This window comes from Muntiacus reevesi, chromosome 1 (assembly GCF_963930625.1).
Source record: "Muntiacus reevesi chromosome 1, mMunRee1.1, whole genome shotgun sequence".
Lineage (NCBI taxonomy): Eukaryota > Metazoa > Chordata > Mammalia > Artiodactyla > Cervidae > Muntiacus > Muntiacus reevesi.
In genome coordinates, this window is record NC_089249.1 from 48,399,903 (window position 1) to 48,421,016 (window position 21,114).

The window sequence follows — 21,114 nt, forward strand, 5'->3', positions numbered from 1 at the left end:
GTGAATCATGGTTCATCAGTTGGGAAATGGCTTATGTATCATGAGCAGCATTTTAAAGACTAGGAGAGAAGAGGACAGCAGAGAATAAAAGAGTATCAGAGCATGGGATACAGCAAGGATGAGTGTGTTCTGTGTGATTTTTATTTCTGTGATACATATGCATGTGTGCATGAATGTAAAATGCATTGCTTACTCCAGGTCACAGTTTTTATTTAAAGTTAGCTTTGCAAAGAGAAATGTGAACAGATGCACAAATCATTAAATTGCGCGCTGCTCTTTTCTGGGCAGTGCTGGCCCTGTAGTTCCTGACAAAGCGCCCTTAGTCCACTGGCACAGCGGGACTGCGAATCGAGCTTTCTGGACGGATCTCTGTGTTAATCTTTCCCCAGACCCTTGATGAGATGGATGTGCCTGCCAGATTCAAAACATGTTTTGGACACTCAGGGAGGGTAAAGTGACATTTCCAAACGCTGTGGTGAGTTAGTAGCAGAAGTGGGACCAGAATTAGATTATTTATGGATTCTTTGCAGACTGGAAAAAGAGAGGGGTGAGCGATGGCTGTCTTATTGAGGTCAGTGAGCAGCTGTTCCTTCATCGATGGAGCTAGAAAACAAGTGGGAGTGACTTTGATTGTGGTGGCAGGATCAGACTGGACCTGGGGGGATCTTCCCCATGGTCAAAAGTGGGGGTGGGGGCAGGGGTGTACAGCAGCCCTCTTCCAGGGGTCTTGAGAAAAGCAAGACAGATTCCTGTCTGCCTGGGATTTAAGGGGTAGAGCAGGAGGGTGGGCAAGACTGAGTTTTTTTCCCCACCCAAGATGACCTTATTCCCTTGGCCACACCCTCGCCCTCTCCCACGAGTAGGCATGGTCTGGAGCTGGTGTTGATTCTGTCCTCAGCCACGGATGGTGAGGATGAACCCCATGGTGCTTTGCTGAGCTGCAGTTAGCTTTGCTTCTCATCCGGATGTCAAACCAAGCCCGCAACAGCTGTGATCAGCTGTCGGAAGAGGGGAGCGGGTGGGAGGGAGCGGCTCCTGGCCTCTTGCCCAGCCCCAGTCAGACGTTCAGCCTCCACCTCTCCATTTGCCTCTTGCTGTGGCTGACTCTCCCGCTATGACTTTTTCGGCCCTTTTGCCTGCATCTCTTTTCATCTTCCCTTTTTCCTCTTCTCCCCTCTTGGGAGGGGATCTTCTTGGGTCATATCTTCTTGGACCATTGAAAGCCCGCATGCTTCTGTGTGAATCTTTTAGAACCCTGGGTTCATTCAGGACAGGGAAGGGTTCAGAGAGCACCCACAGCAGAATCCCCCACCCCAAACCGCAGCTGGTGGCCAGGAGCTTCCCAACAATGGAGGAAAGCCTGGATTCAGGCAGACTGGGATTCTCACCTTGAATCCACCCCTGTCTGGCCAAGCATTGAACTTTTCTGAGCCTCAGTTCACTTCTGGGTTACACGGGGATACCCATACCTGCCCGCGGATCTTGTTCTCAAGTGAAGAAGCTTTAGAAAAGTTCCTTGTCAGGGGGACACATTCAGTATATGCTTGTTTTTCCTTCTGGGTGCCCCCAACCCTCCCCGCCTTCCTCGGCATCCCTGCACCCCCCTGGTGGCCTGATGCTACCCCACCTCATGCTTCAGCCCAGGGCTTGTTTTGCTTTCACTGAGCATTGAAGATTTGTTGAATTCCATGGAGAAAACAGTTCCATGAAGGGGCATAAATCTTCTGTACCAGCTCTTGCCATTTTTCCAGGCTTAGAAAAAAAGTGATTCTGAGAAAATAAGCCATTTTTAACATGAGTCATCTCAGGATGGGAAGCGGGGGGAGGGGGGAAGGCAACAGCTCAGATAAGCCCTAGACCTCTCCATGGTCTGAGCTCGAGGCAGGCACTGACATTTTGTTTTTCAAACTCTGTGTGTGTGTGTGTGTGTGTGTGTGTGTGTGTGTGTGCAGTTGCTCAGTTGTGTTTGACTCTTGCAACCCCATGGACTGTACCCCACCAGGCTCCTCTGTCCATGGAATTTTCCAGGCAAGAATACTGGAGTAGGTTGCCATTTCCTCCTCCAGGGGAGCTTCCCAACCCAGCCATTGAACCCGTGTCTCTTGCATCTCCAGCATTGCAGGAGGATTCTTTACCACTGAGTCACTGGGGAAGCCTTCAACAACATGGGCAGATGATCAAGATGCGCAGTTAAAAGAGGGGGCTACTGCCCAACTGTGACCATTACCACTGCTCCCCCAAATCCACTCAGCCTTCAGCTTTGGTCTGAATCAGCTGTCAAGCGAGGCCAGCCCCTCTTATGGCCAGGGTCCTAGAGCAGACCAGGCTGGGTAGGACCCCTTAACTCTGCTGGCCTCTGCATCTTCACTGAGTCCTGGGCCTCGGAGTACTCTGCTGGGTATCTGTGGGTTCCCCGCCCCTCTCAGAGCCCACAGGCTAGTGGACCCCAGATGGATCCCCTGTCCTGAGTTCCTCTTATGATTCTTGGACCCCTCATGGCAACCCATTCCAGTATTCTTGCCTGGAAAATTCCGTGAACAGAGGAGCCCAATGAGCTACAGTCCATGGGGTCACAAAAGAGACATGACTGAGCACACACAGAGACACATGCCTGTGCATGCGCACACACACACACACACACATATATACACACACATACACACACACACACACACACACACACACACACATTAGAAGGAGAATGCAAAGGAAACTTCTGGAGATGTTGGAGAGAGTGAGAAAGATACTTCGAGGCTGACATTGGCTCTTTTGGAGTTTGGGCTTTTTTGGACGTTGTTGGTTGGGCCCTGGGTTCCTTACCTCTGCCCCCACTCCCTAAGTCTAAGAGCCAAGGCCCTGCCTGCTGCTCTCACTTTTGAGGTGATAGCCAGAGAGGTACCTCCTTCCCTCCATCTCCTCCCAGTCTTCACATCGCCTTCCTCTCTGGGCAGGTTTAAGGATTACCGGGAGCCGCCGTGGGCCCCGAACCCGTATGAGTTTTCCAAGCAGTACTGGGCCGTTCTGTCTGCACGTCTGGCTTTTGTCATAATCTTCCAGGTGAGTTGTTCAGCTAAGTTAGGCACAGCTGGTTAGGATCCAGGCTCAGGGATCCAGACAGCCCTGCCCCCGGGTTTTCAGGGTGCTCTGTGACCCTCTGCTGGGTGAGGGCTTCCATGAACGGATGGATGCACAGAAGGAGAAAAGGTCACAGAGTCAGGTTGCAAGGCAGACGTGGAGTAACATGCAGGGTGGAGAAGGATTCCCACGTAAACCTCAGACTGGAAAGTGGGGAACAGCAGAGAGAGCAGAGTCTCAACCCAAAGGCAGACAGGCAGCCACCCCACTGACCCCCGCAGGTCTCTGAGCTCACGAAAGGGCTCCAGTTCTGCTCCTTCCTTCCAGCTCCCACCGGCCCCCTCTTTGTTGTGTTGTTTGAGACTCCTGGTGCGAACGACCGCCGGAGCCCCACCTGGCACCCCTGCTGAATAGCAAACCCAAGTTGGCTATTCCTGTCTCCCAGACTAACTGAAGCTACAGTTGTGTCACCAAGATTCTCTCTGCATGAGGCCCCCACTCCCACTGCCGGCCTTAGAGCAGAGCTGGGGTACCAGCCCAGATCCCTTACACATAACCCCCACCCCAGGCTTTTGTATTCCCCAAAGGCGGGTCCCTGGAGGGCTCTAAGGTATCCTGACCCAGCCCCCAGCCCAGGAAGTGGGGAAGACCCCCAGCTAGTCTCACCTGGAGAAGCAGCATTCTTGCTCCGGGGGATGGCGGGGTGGTGGGGGGGCGTGTGCTAAGAATCCTCACCTGTGCCCCGCTGCTCCCCGCCCCCAGGAGCCGCCTCGCTTTACCACCGCATGTCAGGCATCACTTCCACTCCACTGGGAGGACTTGGTTGAAGAGGCGAATGTGGGACTTGATTCAGCAACTCCAGATGCCCTGAGATGCCCAGGGGCCCCTGGGGACAACCTTGGTTCCCAAGTCTTCCCTGGGCCCTTCTGGGTTCCAGGTCAAACTGAGGGCACATTTAGAGCCTGGAAGACAGAGGGCAGGGCTCTGGTGTCTCCTGTGCTGTCACCATCCTTGGGTTTAAGAAGAGGGGGCATGTGAGCGTAATATGGGCAGGTGGAGAAGGAGACCACAGCTGGAGGTTGGGGGCGCCAGTGGAGGACTGGGAACCCAAGTACCCGGGGAGAGGCCCTGAATTGGGCTGTGCGCCACAGCTGCCGACCGGAAATATTCAACCCTCTTAAGTAGAAAATGCACCCGGGAAGAGAGAAAGGGCCTTATCCTACCTTAGGGGAGGGGACATGGCCTCCCGAGTGGAGAAAGGAGCCAGTTAGAAGTGTGCACACAACCTCAGAACCCATGAAGGCGGGCGGGAGGCAGGGTTCAGGCAGGTGCTGTGACCAGAGATGCTGCGATGGTTAAACAGGGTCCACCTCTGATATGGGGGGTAGAGGGCCAGCTGGGAGGAAGAGAGGGGCCACTGGTCCAGGGAGAGACCTGGAGGGGCCGTCAGGCCTTATGGCCACTTCCTGAGGAGTTCAGGAGGGATGGGTCACATGTATGCCTATGGCCGATTCATGTTGATGTGTGGCAGAGGCCTTCACAATATTGTAAAGTAATTATCCTCCAATTAAAATAAGTAAATAATTTTTTATAAAAAAGCTTTGGATCTGGAGGCCTGGAGGCAAGAACAAGACATGGGGGGTGAGAGGCAGACAGTGAGAGGAAGAGTGGAGGAGGCAGAGAGGCATGGCTAAGAAGGGAAAGGCTATCCACTCCAGTGTTCTGGCCTGGAGAATTCCATGGACTGTATAGTCCATGGGGTCGCAAACAGTCAGACACGACTGAGCGACTTTTGCACACATGATGCTGTCAGGCGTGCATGGGAGGGGGGGCCCTGTCACTGCTCTACCGTCTCCTGCGGGCCCCGAGGGACCATGATGCTCGTCCGATGGCTGAGATCAGCCAAGGAGCCAGAGGAACCTAGAGCCCCCTGCCCCCGGGTCTGGGTCTGTGTCATCACCACCGCCCACCCACCCCAGGTCGGAACCCTCCAGCTGGGGCCTCTCCTCTCACCCCCTCCCCCAACTCTCCCAGAACCTGGTGATGTTCCTGAGTGTCCTCGTGGACTGGATGATCCCTGACATCCCCACAGACATCAGCGACCAGATCAAGAGGGAGAAGAGCCTGTTTGTGGACTTCTTCCTGAAAGAGGAGCACGAGAAGCTCAGGCTGACGGAGGAGCCGGCCCAGAGGAGCCAGAGCACCGGCCGCCACAGCAGGAGGAGCCCAGCAGCCAGCCCAGCGCCCTCGGGCCGGAGCCAGCCAGGCAGCAGCGTGTCCTCCGGGTCCCAGCACACCAGCGTGTGAGCCGGGGCGCGGGGGCAGCAGAGATCAGCACGGGGCTGTGTGCCCACACGGCGGGGTGTCCGTCCTTCCGCAGGGTCATGAAGACAGAGATTTGAGAGAGGAGGCGGAGGATGTGCACAAGAGGAAAGGGAATGATGCTGCTTCTCAGAAGCTTCAGCTTGGGTTTCTTTTAGGTCCTCTTTTGAACTGTATCCCTTGGGGGGTTGGTACCCCCTTTTGCATCCATCAGTGAAAGAACGGGGTCTTTCCAGCCCAGGGTCCCAGGCACCCTGAGCCTGCCCCATGCTCTGCCCCTCACCCAGGTCCCCTCCCCGCATTTTGGTGGCCGTGGGCTATGAGCAGCACAGTCCAGGCCCTGTTTCCACCCCATCATAAGTGATCTCACCTCCCTTCCCAGCATCACCCCGAGAAAACCCTCTGCGTCACCGCCACAGCCTCAGTGGATGCAGCTGAAGCTCCTGGGCTGATGGCTGTGGCCTCTGGACCCAACTGAGGAGCCAAGGTCCAGCTCTGGGCTTGTCTCCAGCCCATGTCCCGGGGATGCTTTGAGCTCAGTGCAACTAACCATCCTTTTATGCAGGTTCAAGTTTAAAGTAATAAACTGAGACATTCTTTATAAAGATGCATCTCCTTGTCTTCGGTTCTGTCTCGCTTACTCTGCACTGGTATTTACGGAGCCCCTGCTGTGTGCAAACATGGTTCTCAGACTAGCGATCCAGAAGAGGAGAAGAGACAGAATGCATGGAGCCGCGTTCTGGGAGAGACAGACAGTGAGCTGACGTATGTGCAGCGTTTCAGACTTAATAAGAAACATAAAATAGAACAAGGGAGACAGGAAATAGGGAGGGAGGGCACGGAAGGAGGGGTTTGCCATTTTATGTATGAATTAACGAGGAACCCACAAAGGTCCAGAGATAACATCTTGCACAGCTAACGCTATTGGGAGATTTTCAAGTGCAGTTGGAAGCAAAGGCCAGCATCACCGACCATCGCCTCTCACACACCTCTGCCCACCAGCTGCCCACAGTCGATTGTGCTCTTCCTCTCAGGGGGCCTGGCCCCAGTTCCGTGCAGGTCAGCGTGGCCGGCGTCCAACTCAGTCACAATGGGAGCTGTCAGGAAGGTCACACCCTCCTGGCAGGCTTTGGTTACTCTGACACGCCGAAGGTTTAGATTGGTTTTCCAGTTTTTTATTTTCACGCCCACCATCTTTTTTCAACATTTTATCTCCTTGTCCAAGTCCTCTATACGTTAGGAACATGTTGGTCCTGGACACACACCCCTCCATCCATTTATAGTCTGCTGCTGCTGCTAAGTCGCTTCAGTCGTGTCCGACTCTGTGCGACCCTATAGACAACAGCCCACCAGGCTCCTCCGTCCACAGGATTCTCTAGGCAAGAATACCGGAGTGGGTCGCCATTTCCTTCTCCACCAATTATAGTCTACAGCACAGGAGTCCAGCAGCGTCTAAACTCTTATCTGAATCTATCATGGATAATCTGGAAGGCGGTGGAGACTCCCCCAGCGCTCTGTCACCTTCCTCTCTTGCAGTTCCTATGCCGCTGAAGGCTGGACCTTTTCCTGCAGTGTGTTTTTTCTTCAACTTTTAATTTTATAGTGGAGTATAGCTGATTAACAATGTTGTGATAGTTTTAGATGGACAGCAAAGGGACTATATATGTATCCATTCTCCCCCAACACCGCTCCCATCCAGGCTGCCACATGACATTGAGCAGAGTTCCATGTTCTGTATAGTAGGTCCTTGCTGGGGATCCATTTTTAATATAGCAGTGTGTACATGTCCCATCCAAACTCCCTAGCCATGCCTTCCCCCGATCCTCCCCACCTGGCAACCATAAGTTTGTTCTCTAAGTCTATGAGCTGAAGTGTGTGTTTTCTGCGATACCGTCTTGCTGGTTAATGAGGTTGAACTGGGTACCGCTGACATCCATTCCCACCCTAACAAGTATAGTTCTGCGGACTCCCCATAGCATGGCACTCATAAAGAGTATGGACCAGTGTGGATAACTCAGCTTACCTTCCTTGAAACCAGTCTACTCACCCTTTACATCCCGACCCTGGCCAGCTGCATCTCAGGTCTCCTAGCTCTCTCAAATCCAGGTACGGTACATGAGTGCTCATCTGTGTCCTCCTGAGCAACCCCAAGGATTGCAGCCCTCCAGGCTCCTCTTCCCATGGGATATCTTCCGCAAGATTACTGGAGTGGGTTGTCAATTTCTGCTGCTGGGCATCTTCCCAACCCAGGGATCGAACACATGTCTGCATTGTAGGTGGATTCTTCACCACTGAGCCACCTGGGAAGTCCTCAGCCCAGCTACCTGCATGTGTGTGTGCTAAGTTGCTTCCATTATGTCCGACTTGTTGCGACTCTGTGGACGATAGCCCACCAGGATGCTCTGTCCATGGGATTTCCCAGGCACGAATATTGGAGTGGATTGCCTAGCTCCCCTCCAGGGGATCTTCCCAACCCTGGGATCGAACCAGTGTCTCCTGCAACTCCTGCATTGCAGGCAGATTCTTTACCACTGAGCCATTGGAGAAACCCTCATCCTAGGTAGATAGATAGATAGTAAGTCGCTCAGTCATGTCTGACTCTTTGTGAACACATGGACACCAGGCTTCTCTGTCTGGTGTCTTTGCCATTTTCTAGGCAAGAGTACTGGAGTGGGTTGCCATTTCCTTCTCCAGGGAAATTTCCACTCCTGCCCCCTCCCACGGGGGTATCTGCTGGGCTCAACCACAGCAGAGGGCGCCAGAGAGCAGAGCCCACCCTCCAAGGTTGAGCCACAACTTCTGCAAAACGGAGCAGATGCTTCTTCACCAGGCAGCCCTGTCTGCACACCTGGCTCCCCCCAGCCCTGCCCCCCCCACCCCCGACTCCTCTTCCTCCTCTGCCCTGTCTCCTGCAAAGCAGTGGATGGCAGTACCCCGGAGCCACCTCCCTTCAGGACCAGTCGGGAAGACAGACTCTCACCCAGACACTGCGGATCCCGCCGACCCTTCCCGCCTCAGCGGTTCTTGCAGCTCTCCCTGCAGAAAGGAAGTGCAAGGTGAAAGCCAGATGGGGATGCCAAAAGACAGCTCTACATATGAGTTCAGGGACCTTCGTGTTTCATGAAGCTTCTTTCTCTCACTTTCTAACAGAGGCCAGGGGCTTCCCAGCCCGGATGTCTTCTTCAATTAGGGGGGTGAAGCCGCAGACCATAAGGGGAACAGGCAGGCTTTTGACTCGGATCCCATATCATAAGCTGCTCTGAGTTTCCCCCAGCTCTGGTTGGCCTGCCTCGAATTCCTCAGGGAAGTGTGTGTCAGCTTCTATCAGGAACCACATCTGCCTGGTCTGAGCGGGGAAACGGATGAGGCCCCTACATAGGCCTCATTGACCCTCTTCCCTGGCCCACCTTCCCACAGCGTGCTCGGAAATTTTTCTCAGTGTATCTCTCAGCTTTAAACTGGGTTGTCTCAGCTGTCAACCCCAGACTTGACTCCACTTACGTCCTTCCAATCTTTGCTTCTTGCTGCAGTTTCTTGCCCACTGTCTTTTCATGAGACTTTTCCTGCTTTATCTGTCTTCTCAGTGGCCCCTGTCTCCTTCCAGAAATCCCCCGGAAGCTCCTCTCCACATAGCTGGGCAACATAGGTAGAGTACTTTTTCAGATCATTATGTCGAAAGTAGATGGTGATGGATTTCCCTGGTGGTCCAGTGGTTAAGTATCCGCTTGCCAATGCAGGGAACACGGGTTCGATTTCCAGTCTGGGAGGATCCCACATGTCCCAGGGCAACTCAGCCTGTGCGCCACATCTACTGAGCCTGAACACCCTAGAGTCCATGTTTTGCACCAAGAGAAGTCACTGCAATGAGAAGCCTGCTCACCGTGACTAAAGGAATAGCCCCCACTCGTCACAACTAGAGAATGCCTGCTTGTGGCGAAGAAGACCCAGTGCAGCCAAAAATAAATATAAGTAAAACAATAGAAATGATAGTAAATAAATTTTTTTAAAAGTAGATGGTGTTATTAACATTGACCAATCCTAGCTTCATGGGGCTAAAAGCTTCTATGATTTTAGGAACTCTCTTTAAGAAAAAAATACCCCAAATTAAGAAATAAAATTAGTTACCAAGGTGAATATTTATCTAGTATGAAAAGGCACATTGCAGCAAAATACACATTTTTTAAGGCTAACTCCAGAAACACAACAAAAGCCATAGCAAATAATTTCATTTTTTAATTAATGGACTCACTCGTCCTTATAATATTACAATCCTGGTCCCTCCACACTGTTGGTTTAAGGTTCTTTAATTGTCTTTTCATACCAATAGTTCCCAGCATCAGGGTCTTTTCCAATGAGTTGGCTGATGACCCACTGATGCTGGGAAAGATTGAAGGCAAAAGAAGAAGGCAGCAGATGTTGAGATGGTTGGATAGCATCACCGGCTCAATAGACATGAATTTGAGCAAACTCTGGGAGACAGTGAGGAACAGGGAGACCTGGAGTGTTGCAGTCCATAGCGTTGCAAAGAGTCAGATATGACTGAGCAACTGAACAACCACCAATATTTCCAATAAGGAGAAGAGAAAGGAATCCAGTCTTTTCCTCTAGCAAGTCTGATCTACATTGAACCTTTTATTTTAGATAGACACTTAAAACATTTTGTTTTAGTTCCACAACTCATTGTTGGTCATTTCTTGTGAATTTTAAGGTGATGGTCAAATTTGGGAAAGCATTTATCAAATTTTTTTCATAGATAAGCTCTAAGTTTGGAAAAAAATGTCTCAGACATTTTGAAAGCAGATTGACCTCTATGCTCTGTCTATCCTTATTGTACTGGGCTCCCTTGGGAGGGTCCTTGGAGCTAAGATTTCGCTGACTTCACTATCATGAACCTTTCATCATCAGCCCTGTTTTGAGATTCATTGCAACTGAAACATGGAGTTCACACAAGCTGTTAGGACTCCAGTGCTGGGGTGCAGGCTTCTGTTTCTTGGATATGACACCTCCCTTAGAGGTTCACTGCCCCTGGGTGCTCTCCTGGAGGCCCATGGAGTCAGGCCAGTGATGCGGATAATACACAAAGTCCCGTACCTATGAACAAGAGTGTGTTCGTAAGTCCAGTTTTTTTCATAAGTCCAACAAATTTAGCCTAGGTACTCAACTAACACAGTTGGCTATATAACACTGCACTGTAATAGGGTTATAATACTTTTCACTTAAAAAACAAACACAGAAAGTAAAGAAAACATTTTAAATCTTATAGTACTGTACCATGAAAAGTATGATAGTACAGTACAACATCTGGCACACAGGGGCTGGCATCGAGTGACCAGGCGACAAGAGTTACTGACCGGAGGAAGGAGAGGAGTTAGGAGACGGTAGAGCTGAAAGATCATCAGCGACAGGAGACGGAGGGTAAGCTGCCATTTCACTCACTTCAGACGTTGACGGGATGCACGTTTGCATCTTTAAGCGTTCACATCTTGCAAGTTCGAATGTAGGGGACGTACCGGACTAGTAATGACATGAGGACTGTTGCCACTCACAGAGAGATTAGTGGGGGCCAGTTCCTCCACTAAGAGGTGCACACTCTTCACCGTCTTTAATCCTCACAACCTCCTGGGAAGTGACTTGATTCCCACCTCACGCAGAAGCCGTGGGAGCCATACCACCAGCTCAGATTGCAAGCCCTCTTTTTCCTGTGAGTCACTTGAGTGCCCACATGACTGTTAGTAAAGCTGAACCAAGAGGCCATCGGTGTCTCCTCCTGCCTTGGGTTCCTCCAGGTTCCCCAGGACCGACTCATCCCAAGGGGCCTTCTGGAGACCACCTGAGAAGACCACGGGGGTATGCCATCTTCTTTGGCTGGCGTCACACTGTGCCATGAGAGTCTTTTGTGCCACTGAACATCAGTGCCCTTGCTGAAGTGGCTTCTTATTTATTTATTTTTGACACACTGGGTCTTCTAGTGGGCCTTTTCTATTTGCGGTGAGTGAGGACTACTCTAGTTGTGGTGAGTGAGGACTATGTTCTAGTTATACTGCAGAGGCTTCTCGTTGTGGTAGCTTCTCTTGTTGGGGAACAGGGCTATAGGGCTCGAGGGCTTCAGTAGCTGCAGTTCAAGGGCTCAGCACTTGTAGGTCAAGGGCTCAGTAGTTGTGGCATATGGGCTTAGTTGCTCCACAGCATCTTCCCGGACCAGGGATTGAACCTGTGTCCTCTGCATTGGCAGACAGATTCTCAACCACTGGACCACCAGGGAAGTCCCCGACCTATTTCTGACTACAGCAAAGTTGTATCCCACACTTGGGTGCCACGGTTATCCCCCAGGGCCCTCTTGCTCACCGCACAAGTATCAAACTCAGGCCCTTCTCAGAACTCCCAGGTCTTTGCATGAAGCCAGTTCCCTCTGGCACTAGTGGTAAAGGATCTGCCTGCCAATACAGGAAACACAAGAGACCAGGGTTCGATCCCTGGGTTGGGAAGATTCCCTGGAGGAGAGTGTGGCAACCCACTCCGGTATTCTTGCCTGGAGAATCCCATGGATGGAGGAGCCTGGCAGGCTATAGTCCATGATATCGACTTGGGATTATGAGTTGGGGGGCAGATCTCTGAGTGTCAAGGAGAATCAATTCACTTCCTTCCTCCAAACCAAGCTGAATCAAAGCATTCACCTCTCAAGCTGCAGAAGCTCCCACACTCCCTCTGTTCTGGGCAGTCTCTGGGGTGGGTACCCAGAAGGAAAGCTCTGTGCAGCCTTCCCTGAACTCAGAGCTCTAACCTCAGAGGGCAGTGCTGGTGGGAAGGATGGGGCTGTGGGGCTAACACTGTCACACAGAGGAGCGTGGGGCTAGGAAAAGCTCTGTCTCCCCTCAGTAAGGAGGAGGCTGCACCTCCTGGCCCCCGAGCCTGGGACCCCACCTCTCAATGGATAAAGAGAAGGTACAGCCCCCAGCTGTCTGTTTGGGGCCAGCCCTGTGGGGATGGAATCTTTCATGTGATGCTGAGGGGATATGTTCCAGCAGGAAGCTTGGTGTTCTAACTAAGTCATTCTCCAAGCCGTTCAAGGACACAGAGTGCACTCATGAGCCAAAGGTGAAATCTGGTCTGTCCGGAAGGTCATACTATTCTATGCCAGACTGCCATCGATTGTTTCCCCAAGTCTTCTCGCCAATTATTTAATTATATAAACTCTCTGTTTTGCTGAACTTATTCATCATCATCTCTTCTGTATTTCTGTGTTCCTTTTCCGGGCTTTTGCTACATCTGGTTGCTCATTTCTGGTTTGCTGCCTGGAACCCCTTGGTCTTACACCTGATCTCTGGTTCCCACCCACAGCCGCACACCTTGACTAGCCAGCCTTCCCTTCCTACTGTATTTCATGGATCCAGTCCTCTCTCAGCCCAGGGTCTTCACTCTTCCATCGCCGAGCCACTGCAGCTCTGCCTGTGACTGGCAGGCCCAATGTTCCAGTACTCACCCCGCGGAAATGTACACACACTCACTCGTGGGCTTGACTTCAGGGGAAATGGACATGCGTCCCCAGGCCTCAGGACCCAAAGCCTGACACAGTCCCTGCCTCAGACTCATCACTACCAGGGGTGAGAGGATGGGGAGGGAAGGCCGATGCACCTGCTGGTTAGTGAGAAGATGGGTCAGCAAGGAGGCGTTCATCAGAAAGTGAGAGTGACCAGCCACGGCCCTCCCCTCTCCAGACCCCATTGCCTCAGTTGCCTCAGCTTTAGCACAGAGAACCAGAGCTGGGACTTCTCTGGTCCAGTGGTTAGACTCTGTGCTCCCATTGCAGGAAGCACGGGTTCCATCCTTGGTTGGGGAACTAAGATCATCCCCAGTGCTGTACGGCAAAAAAGAGAAAAAAGAAAGAAAAAAAAAAAAGCCAGGCCGGGGACGAAAATAGTGAAAATTACTTTTTATTGTTTGTTCATTTAATGAAAAAGAAACTCAAGTGACGGTAGCATTTCTCTCCTCAGGAGAACTATCGCGGCCAAAGATACAAACAGGCAATTCATAGAAAGGGATAAACTCAGCTTTGCTGGTAATCGTAACAAACTTGGGGCATGGGAACGGGGCAAAGTGTTTTAAAATGTGGCTAAAACTCTTGTATAAACCTTTTTTTATTCTGTGATATAATCAGCTTTATTTTTTGAATGCTTTTTAAAAAATGGAATTATAGTTGATTTACTATGTCATGTTAGTTTCAGATGTACAGCAAAGTAATTCAATTATATATATATACACACACACACATATATATATTCTTTTCATATTCTTTTCCCTTATAGGTTATTACAAAATACTGAGTATAGTTCTCTGAGTATAGTTCTGAGTATAGTATACTGAGTAGAGTGCTGTAATATTAAAATAATTTTGTCCTCAATAACAAATAACCACTGCTCCCCCCAAGTCACCCAACCAAAAGTATTCTCAGGCCACCCCAATACTTCCTCCAGGCCCTCTGGTCTTCACCATGCTCCTGGAAGTGAATAAAAGAAGGATGCTTGTCACAGCAGGGGACCTGGGGACCTTGGAATCAATAAGCATCTAGGCTGTACCAAGTGTAAAGTGTTTAACCGAGTCTGCATAAAAGCACCATTTCCCAGACGCCTAAGCCTGGAAGTCCCATCAGTTCCTGCTTGCCCACCACCCTACCCACCCGGAGACGCCCCTTCGGGCAGCTTAGAATCCTTGGATTTGCTCGGGGCCTGTGAGCGGGGTTGCCCCCTCTTGTCTCAAGGCTCTTAAGCCACTGCAGGCGGCCAATGTAAACACACCGAGAGCAATTGGCTGACTCCACGCCAAAGGAAACAAGCTGGGTAGCTGCCTACCTTCGCCTGGATTCCAGAACACAAGCCAGATCCAAGATGGGAAAAGCTTTGGCGTCTGTCAAGTTGGCTTCTCTGTGAAATCTTATCAAAAACTTTTGGACCTTCCAGATTTCCTGACGAGTCTGCAGAAAGGCAAAGATGGGCGTGTCTCCAGTTCCTGGTGTGCTGTTCCCCTCTCCCTCCCCCGCCCCCACCCCCTCAATCCTAGTCTCTTCCCGAAGGAAGAGGAGATTATCATCCCTAATCTAATCCCGGGGGTATGTACTAATCACAGCCGGCCCTTTTCCACACCCCCAGAGCCCTGGAGACCCTCTGCCTTTGTTATGTTTTAGTGAATATACTCTGAGCCAGTTGGGGGCTTTCCCATTGACTCAGAGTATGGGGGCTAAGACCCACTTGCAAAGACCCGTCAGTATGGTTGGGTAGACCAGTTGAAGTTGAGAGGGATCCAATCGAGACATTAATTGAAAACAATCAACATTATACCACTCGGGAGATAGCCAATGTAGTCAACACATCCAAATCAAGCACTGAAATCATTTGCACCAGCTTGATTATGTTCATCACTCTGATGTTTGGAATGTTTGGAGACCTTATGTTTTCTCAACAACATATGATGGACTTAAGCTCCAAGGAGCCCAGCATATGTTTATGAACACCTGCTACCTTTTCCATGTGACACTTCTTTGCAGGAGAGAAAGGACAGTGCTGTTTTCCCCACCTATGTGTATTCAAGTCCATCTCCTCTCTCCCCCTGCTCAAAAAGGACTTTGAGATGCAAAAAGGCACCAAACTCTGGCCCAGGTGGTGCTGATGTGACTCAGAGACACACTGATAGTCCCCTTGGCTTGCAAGTCCCTCTGGAGGTCACCTCACTCATCCCACCGCCTCCAGGCCAGGAACCATATCAAGCTCATCCCAGACTAAATGCCCATGACCAAACGGGCAAAGGGGCCAGGGGCCTGGGGTTCATCAGTCTGAGATGAGAGAAAACCATGTTCCAGGAAAAAGAGAATGGCCATTGGGATGGATCATGCAGACCAGCCTCCTGACACCACATATCCTGTGACCAGAGGTGGCCAGCTGCAGCCCAGTATCTTTGCAGCCTTGGTCATGGTTGATTGGTATAGGAACCATGGGTGAGAGAACATGGACTAATTATAGAGAAATTAATGCAGTGTTTATCTGATTCAAAGTGGTTGTAGGCAGTGAAATTGCACAGTTACTAGGAAGGATGTCCCAGTAGCAGGGGGTGGCTTTGGTGGGAATTGTGAGGATCAGGTTCCTGGGGGGTGAGGGATAGCCCCACAGCTTTAATCTTTTCTCCCCTGAGGGCTTTGTGCTTGAGGTTCCTTTGCCTGAGGCTCTCCTATCCCTAGTTCCCTGATGCTATTTGAGTCTCACCTCAAATGTTACTTCCTCAGAGTGGCCTTCCGTCACCATCTTCCTGGAGTGACTCTGAAGTTGGGGGGAGCACGCCCTGGTGACATGGCCTACTGCTGGAAGGACAGATGCAGGAAAGGAGCTTGTGGGCCCCGAACTTTGCCATCTCTTCCAGGTGACCCTAGGGTCCTCACATAAGCTTGGTTCCTGGAAGTCTTTCCTAACAGCCCTAAGTTCCCCAGGCAGTGACACAGAATGGCCCTCTGCCTGCTGTGTGCTCTTGTCTAGCTTTGTCTAGAAATGAGACAAGTCTTGTCTAGAAAATGAGAAGGTGGTTCCAGATGGACTTTTCGTTTGCCTTCTGACATCCACAATCTGTGCATCCAAGATGCTGAAGATGCTTGGGGAGAGTAGGTTACAATAATGCCAGGTATTGGTTTGGAATATGCTTAGGATTGTTATAAAGCCCCTTGCTGGCAAGTCTGAGCATTGCATCCAGGAAGCTGTCCTCTCTGCTTCTCCAGATGCCATGGTGGCAGACAGTTATCATCTCTATCTTACAGATGAGGTGCAGAGACTTACCTCGTTCTAGTAAGTGGGAAATTGGCCCCCTAGACCACCACGTCCAGTATTTTCTCGCTCCAACACATCAGCTCATGCTCTTAGCCAAGTGGCGACAGCATCAGGGCTTCCCTGTGGCTCAGATGGTAAAGAATCTGCCTGCCATGCAGGAGACCTGGGTTCGATCCCTGGATCAAGAAGATGCCCTGGAGAAGGGAATGGCAACCCACTCCAGCATTCTTGCTTAGAAAATTCCATGGACAGAGGAGCCTGGTGGGCTACAGTCCATGGGGTTCAAAGAGACACGACTGAGTGACTAACACTTTGATTTTTCACTATAGCGTTCAACAAAGGGCTCTTGTTGACTGGCTAAGAAGATCCCTGGAGAAGGGGGTCAGTCCTGGTGTATGCTCTTTGCCCTCTCACTAACCTCAGACACCACTCATCCTGGTGCCAGCAGACCTTCTGTGACCCTTAAGATTGGGTGTAGCATGAGTGCTATTCCCTCAGACCTCTCCCATTTTCACACACACACACACACACACACGAGCTCATGCCGTGGGGATCATAAATGCCTTCTTCCAAATTTTCTCTCTGCTCAGATGTTCTTTCCTGAGTTGTACATGTGATGACAAGTGGGAGATAAGGGAGTAAGAGGGAGGTGAAAGTACCTTCTAATCTCATTGTCTGTGCTGCCTGAATGTGTCAGAAGAATTCCTCTTGTGTTGCATTACTTACTGATGCAGGCGTGTAAGAGATTGTTGGTCCAGGGGATATTTTTTGTTCGCGTTAGACTCTAATCTATTAGTTGACACGTCTGCACTGAGCCTCTGCCCTCTGCATGGTTTGGAACAAAGTGTTAGCGGGATACAGAGCATGAAGGTCCTGGAAATTAGATGGGAAATTAGACTGATGTATTTGAGAAAATAGCATTCTCAGGAAGCAGCACCCAGTGCTAACTCTGTGAACAAATAAAATCTTGGTGGGCAAAGAAGGGGTAACTGTTGCCATTTGAACTGAGACAAGGAGGGTGACTGGGTTTTCTACCAATGGAAAAGTGGTGGGAAGTTTCCAGTTGACCAGGCAGTAGCTTGCTGGGCTAGATGGTGTGGTGACTGCAGAGGCAGAGAGGGCCGTGTAGATAGACAATGAATAAAATATGGATTAAGGCATGGTGCTTTGTAAAACTCTAGAAATCTCTCGGAAAGGGCTATGAATCAATCAACAAATCAATCAGCATATATGGAGTTCCCACCATGATCTAGTTACTGGTGGTTCAGAATGTATGGGCTTCCCAGGCAGCGTAGTGATAAAGAACCTGCCTACCAATGCAGGAGACCCAGGTTCAATCCCTGGGTGGGGAAGATCCTTTGGAGGAGGAAATGGCAACCCACTCCAGTATTCTTGCCTGGAGAATCCCTTGGACAGAAAATCTGGAGGGCTACAGTGCATAGAGTCACAAAGAGTCAGACATGACTGAGACAGCACAGTAGAAATGTATATGACACAGGCTGAGAACTGATATGAAAAGTAGAATCATGGGAGAAGACATTTGGCATAATGAAGTAAATCTGCATAAATCAAATGGGAAGCCATGACTCTTGGCCTGGAGATGTCTCTGGTAGACCATGCTCCCCCTTGCAGTCAGGGGTGGATCAATAACTGATTCTCCTTAGTGGGTTATTGTGAGTGCTCCCAGGTCAAGGTGTTACAAGGAGGGTGTGACTTCTCCACTGCTGTTCCCATCTGCCACTTGGATGCAGAGTGACCAGTAGGAGACGGGACCCTGAGTTGGAGTCTTGCTAACCAGGAGCGCCTTCACTGGATGGAAGTCAGAGGTACACTTCTATTGTGTCTGGTTACCAAAGTGTTAAGAGTTGTTTTGTTAGAGTAGCAAGTACTTTCTTAGCTCTTTGCATTAGGCATCCCCTGCAAGGAGATCAGGTAATCTTTTAGCGGCATCTTCTGGGACCCTGATCCAGGACTGAGGACACACAAGTGGGCTTACATCAGAAGTTCGTGAAGAGTCAGAGCTTAGGTTGAAATGTTTGTATCTGTTGCTCCGGGCTTTCTGACTCTTTCCTGCTCCCTCTTGTCTGCCCAGGAGGGCACCAGTCCCATTCCCAACCAACCACCTCTTTCCCCTCAAAGCTCAGAATAACCCAGACAGATGACACATTCCCATAGACCCTCTCATGGGAGAATCTGATCGATTACAAAAGAACAGTCTCTGATCTTTTATTTGCTGCCTGTTGACTATTAGAAGATCCTAGATTATCTATATACATTTGCCGCAGGGTCATCAATACACTGAATACAGTTTCATAATTTAAGCTGCTACTTGTACCACACAGCTTTCCGAAAACCGTTTGCATCATTTCCCCAGAAAGGCATAATGAATGGAAGATGATTATTAATTATTACTAATTATTCATAATTAATGAACCAGAAGTGGACCATGAGGAGAGGGGAAATAAAGGGTTCGAGTGGGTGAGTGAGTAGGGAGTGTATGTGCTCGGGTTTGAAGGACCCTCCAGACCTCACAGGCAGAAGGTCTGTGAGCCTCCCTATGCAGACAGCCTTGGCAGAGTGGGGCAGCATGGCCTCGGAACCCTTCCTTTCTGCATTCCAAACATCCCTCTCCTGGGTCTCCACACCCTGATTCAGTTCCTCACCACTGCCGCCTGGAGCCCATAATATCCTCTTCCAGGTCCCAGGTGATGATACTAAGTGTTCCAGGCTTAAATTATTTCTTTTCTCAAGATGAAAAACTTTATGTATAAAGGGTCTTCTGAATTCTGAAAAAATAATTAAGGCTCCAAAGAAGGAATTACTATATAATTCAACAATGTAAGGTAATATGACATAAATAATAATAAATATGATTTATTTATAAATATTTACATATAAATATAACAGAAAATTGTGTGCTGTTTGTCCAAAAGCTAAAATACACACTCCCTGGGGGCCACTCATAAGAGTCCACTCTTCAGAATACACTAAACAGATATTCACATATTTTTACAACAAAAAACAGAGAAAAAAAATACTCATACCAGCATGATTCATAATAACCCCAAGCTGGAAACAAAGTTCATGTCCATTGTCAGTACATGTATAAATAAACTGTGGTCAATTCGTTGATGGAATATTATATGGCAAAGAAAAATACAGACTTTGCTGCATCCAACAACAAGGATGAATCTCTTGGGTGTGACACTGAACAAAACTAGCCAGATGTACAAGATATTTACAGTGTAACTCCATTTATAAAGACCTCAAAGATGGTAAAAAAAAAAAAAAGTATTTTTATGAAAAACAAAGAGTACTGGCTGCTTTTGGAAATCACTGGCTGGGAGGGCAGGAGGAATGCTTCTGAGAGCATGAAGGTGTCTCCTTGGGTCCAGAATGTTCTGTGCCCCTAACTAGGGGATGGTTTCATGTGCTTTAGGTTTATGTACCTTATTGTATGCATAGGACTTCCTTGGTGGATTATCGTATAAACATTGAATGTACTATACTTTTTCAATAAGATAAAAGGAAGCTTTGGGGCTTCCCTGGTGGTCCAGTGGCCAAGACTCCCTGCTCCCAATGCAGGGGGCCTAGGTTCAATCCTTGATCAGGGATTCAGATCCCAAATGCTGAAATGAAGACCCAGTGCAGTCAAATAAACAAATATATATATTTTTTAAGATAAAAGGAAGCTTTGATAGTAGGATTGCAGGCTCAATGGCAGGGGGCAACTGAGGAACTTTCAGGCTAGCAGTCACCAATGGAACAGCAGACACTGGCTTGCACTCAGCCCTGGGGAGGGGCTGGAGACTCCACCATGGTAGACTTAAAGCTTTGGACACCACATGGGAAGCCCTGCCCTTCACCTCCTATTCCTTCTGTATGAGAATTGACCGCATCTCCAAAGGAACCAGATGTGTAAAAGCTTGGACCACCCCATTCTGGGCAGGGAAGCAGTGCCATCTGCCTGGCATACTCTCCTGCTCCATCCACTCTCCCACTTGGCTGAGTAAACGTTTCCTTATCTCTTTTCTCCCCTCAAACCTTCAATGGCTGCTGCCTTGTCCTCAGTCTCCTTCACTGAGAAGGCAGGAGCCATAGGAAGTCAGCCTCCACCCCACACCCACCCCACATCCTCCAGCCTCCAGCACGCTCCCAGGTGGCCATACCCCTTCACACCAGACGCCAGCCTGTCCTCTGCTCAAGTGGGCAGCCGGCACCTCCTGTATCACCAGTGTTCCTCTCTTGAGTCATTCCTATCAGCACACAAGCAAGGTGTAACACCTCCCATCTTAAAATAAAAACTCCTCCCTCCAACTGTTGTTGATTTAGTTTCCATCCCTGGGTCAGGACAATCTCCTGGAGAAGGGAATGGGAACCCACTCCAGTATTCTTGCCTGGGAAGTCCCATAGACAGAGGAGCCTGGCAGGCTACAGCCCATGGGGTCACAAACAGTCTAACAGGACTGAGTACATAACACCTTTAGAGTAAAAGCCCTCCAAAGATTTGTAAATATTACTTGTCTCCAAGGGAAGAATTCCTCCCATTCTCTCTTGAGCTCTCAGCATCTGGCCCTTATCCTCACTACGTGACAAGGTCGCTGCATCCAATGACAGTTATCAGTCCTCATCTTAGTTCATGAACAGAACCATCAATGGGTCGTCCCTTCCTCCTCCTTATTATGTGTTCTTTATCTGGGTGCAGAGCATTCTGCTCTCTTAATTTTCCACTTCTTCACTGATGACTCTTGCTTCATCCCCTTTCCTCCATTTTTGTTTGGGGTGTATTGTTTACATTCACCCCAGGTTATTCCTTGGATCTTTTCTTTTCCTTACTCATTATTTCTTGGCTGTGCTGAGTCTTTGTTGCAGTGCTTGGCCCTCTAGCTACAGTGCACAGGCTTAGTTACCCCGT

The 21,114-nt window shown here is 49.7% G+C and overlaps 1 protein-coding gene across 1 annotated transcript in view; it reads left to right on the forward strand.

Moving 5' to 3' along the window:
• Nucleotides 1-5,880, forward strand: part of ANO2 (anoctamin 2) — a 324,331-nt gene extending 318,451 nt beyond the window's left edge. Inside the window, exons 24-25 of the mRNA XM_065923366.1 lie at nt 2,952-3,057; nt 5,110-5,880. Of these exons, the coding sequence (XP_065779438.1) occupies nt 2,952-3,057; nt 5,110-5,382 (379 nt within the window). The 3' untranslated portion in view covers nt 5,383-5,880. The remainder of the gene's footprint in view (nt 1-2,951; nt 3,058-5,109) is intronic.
• The last annotated feature ends 15,234 nt before the right edge of the window (nt 5,881-21,114 follow it).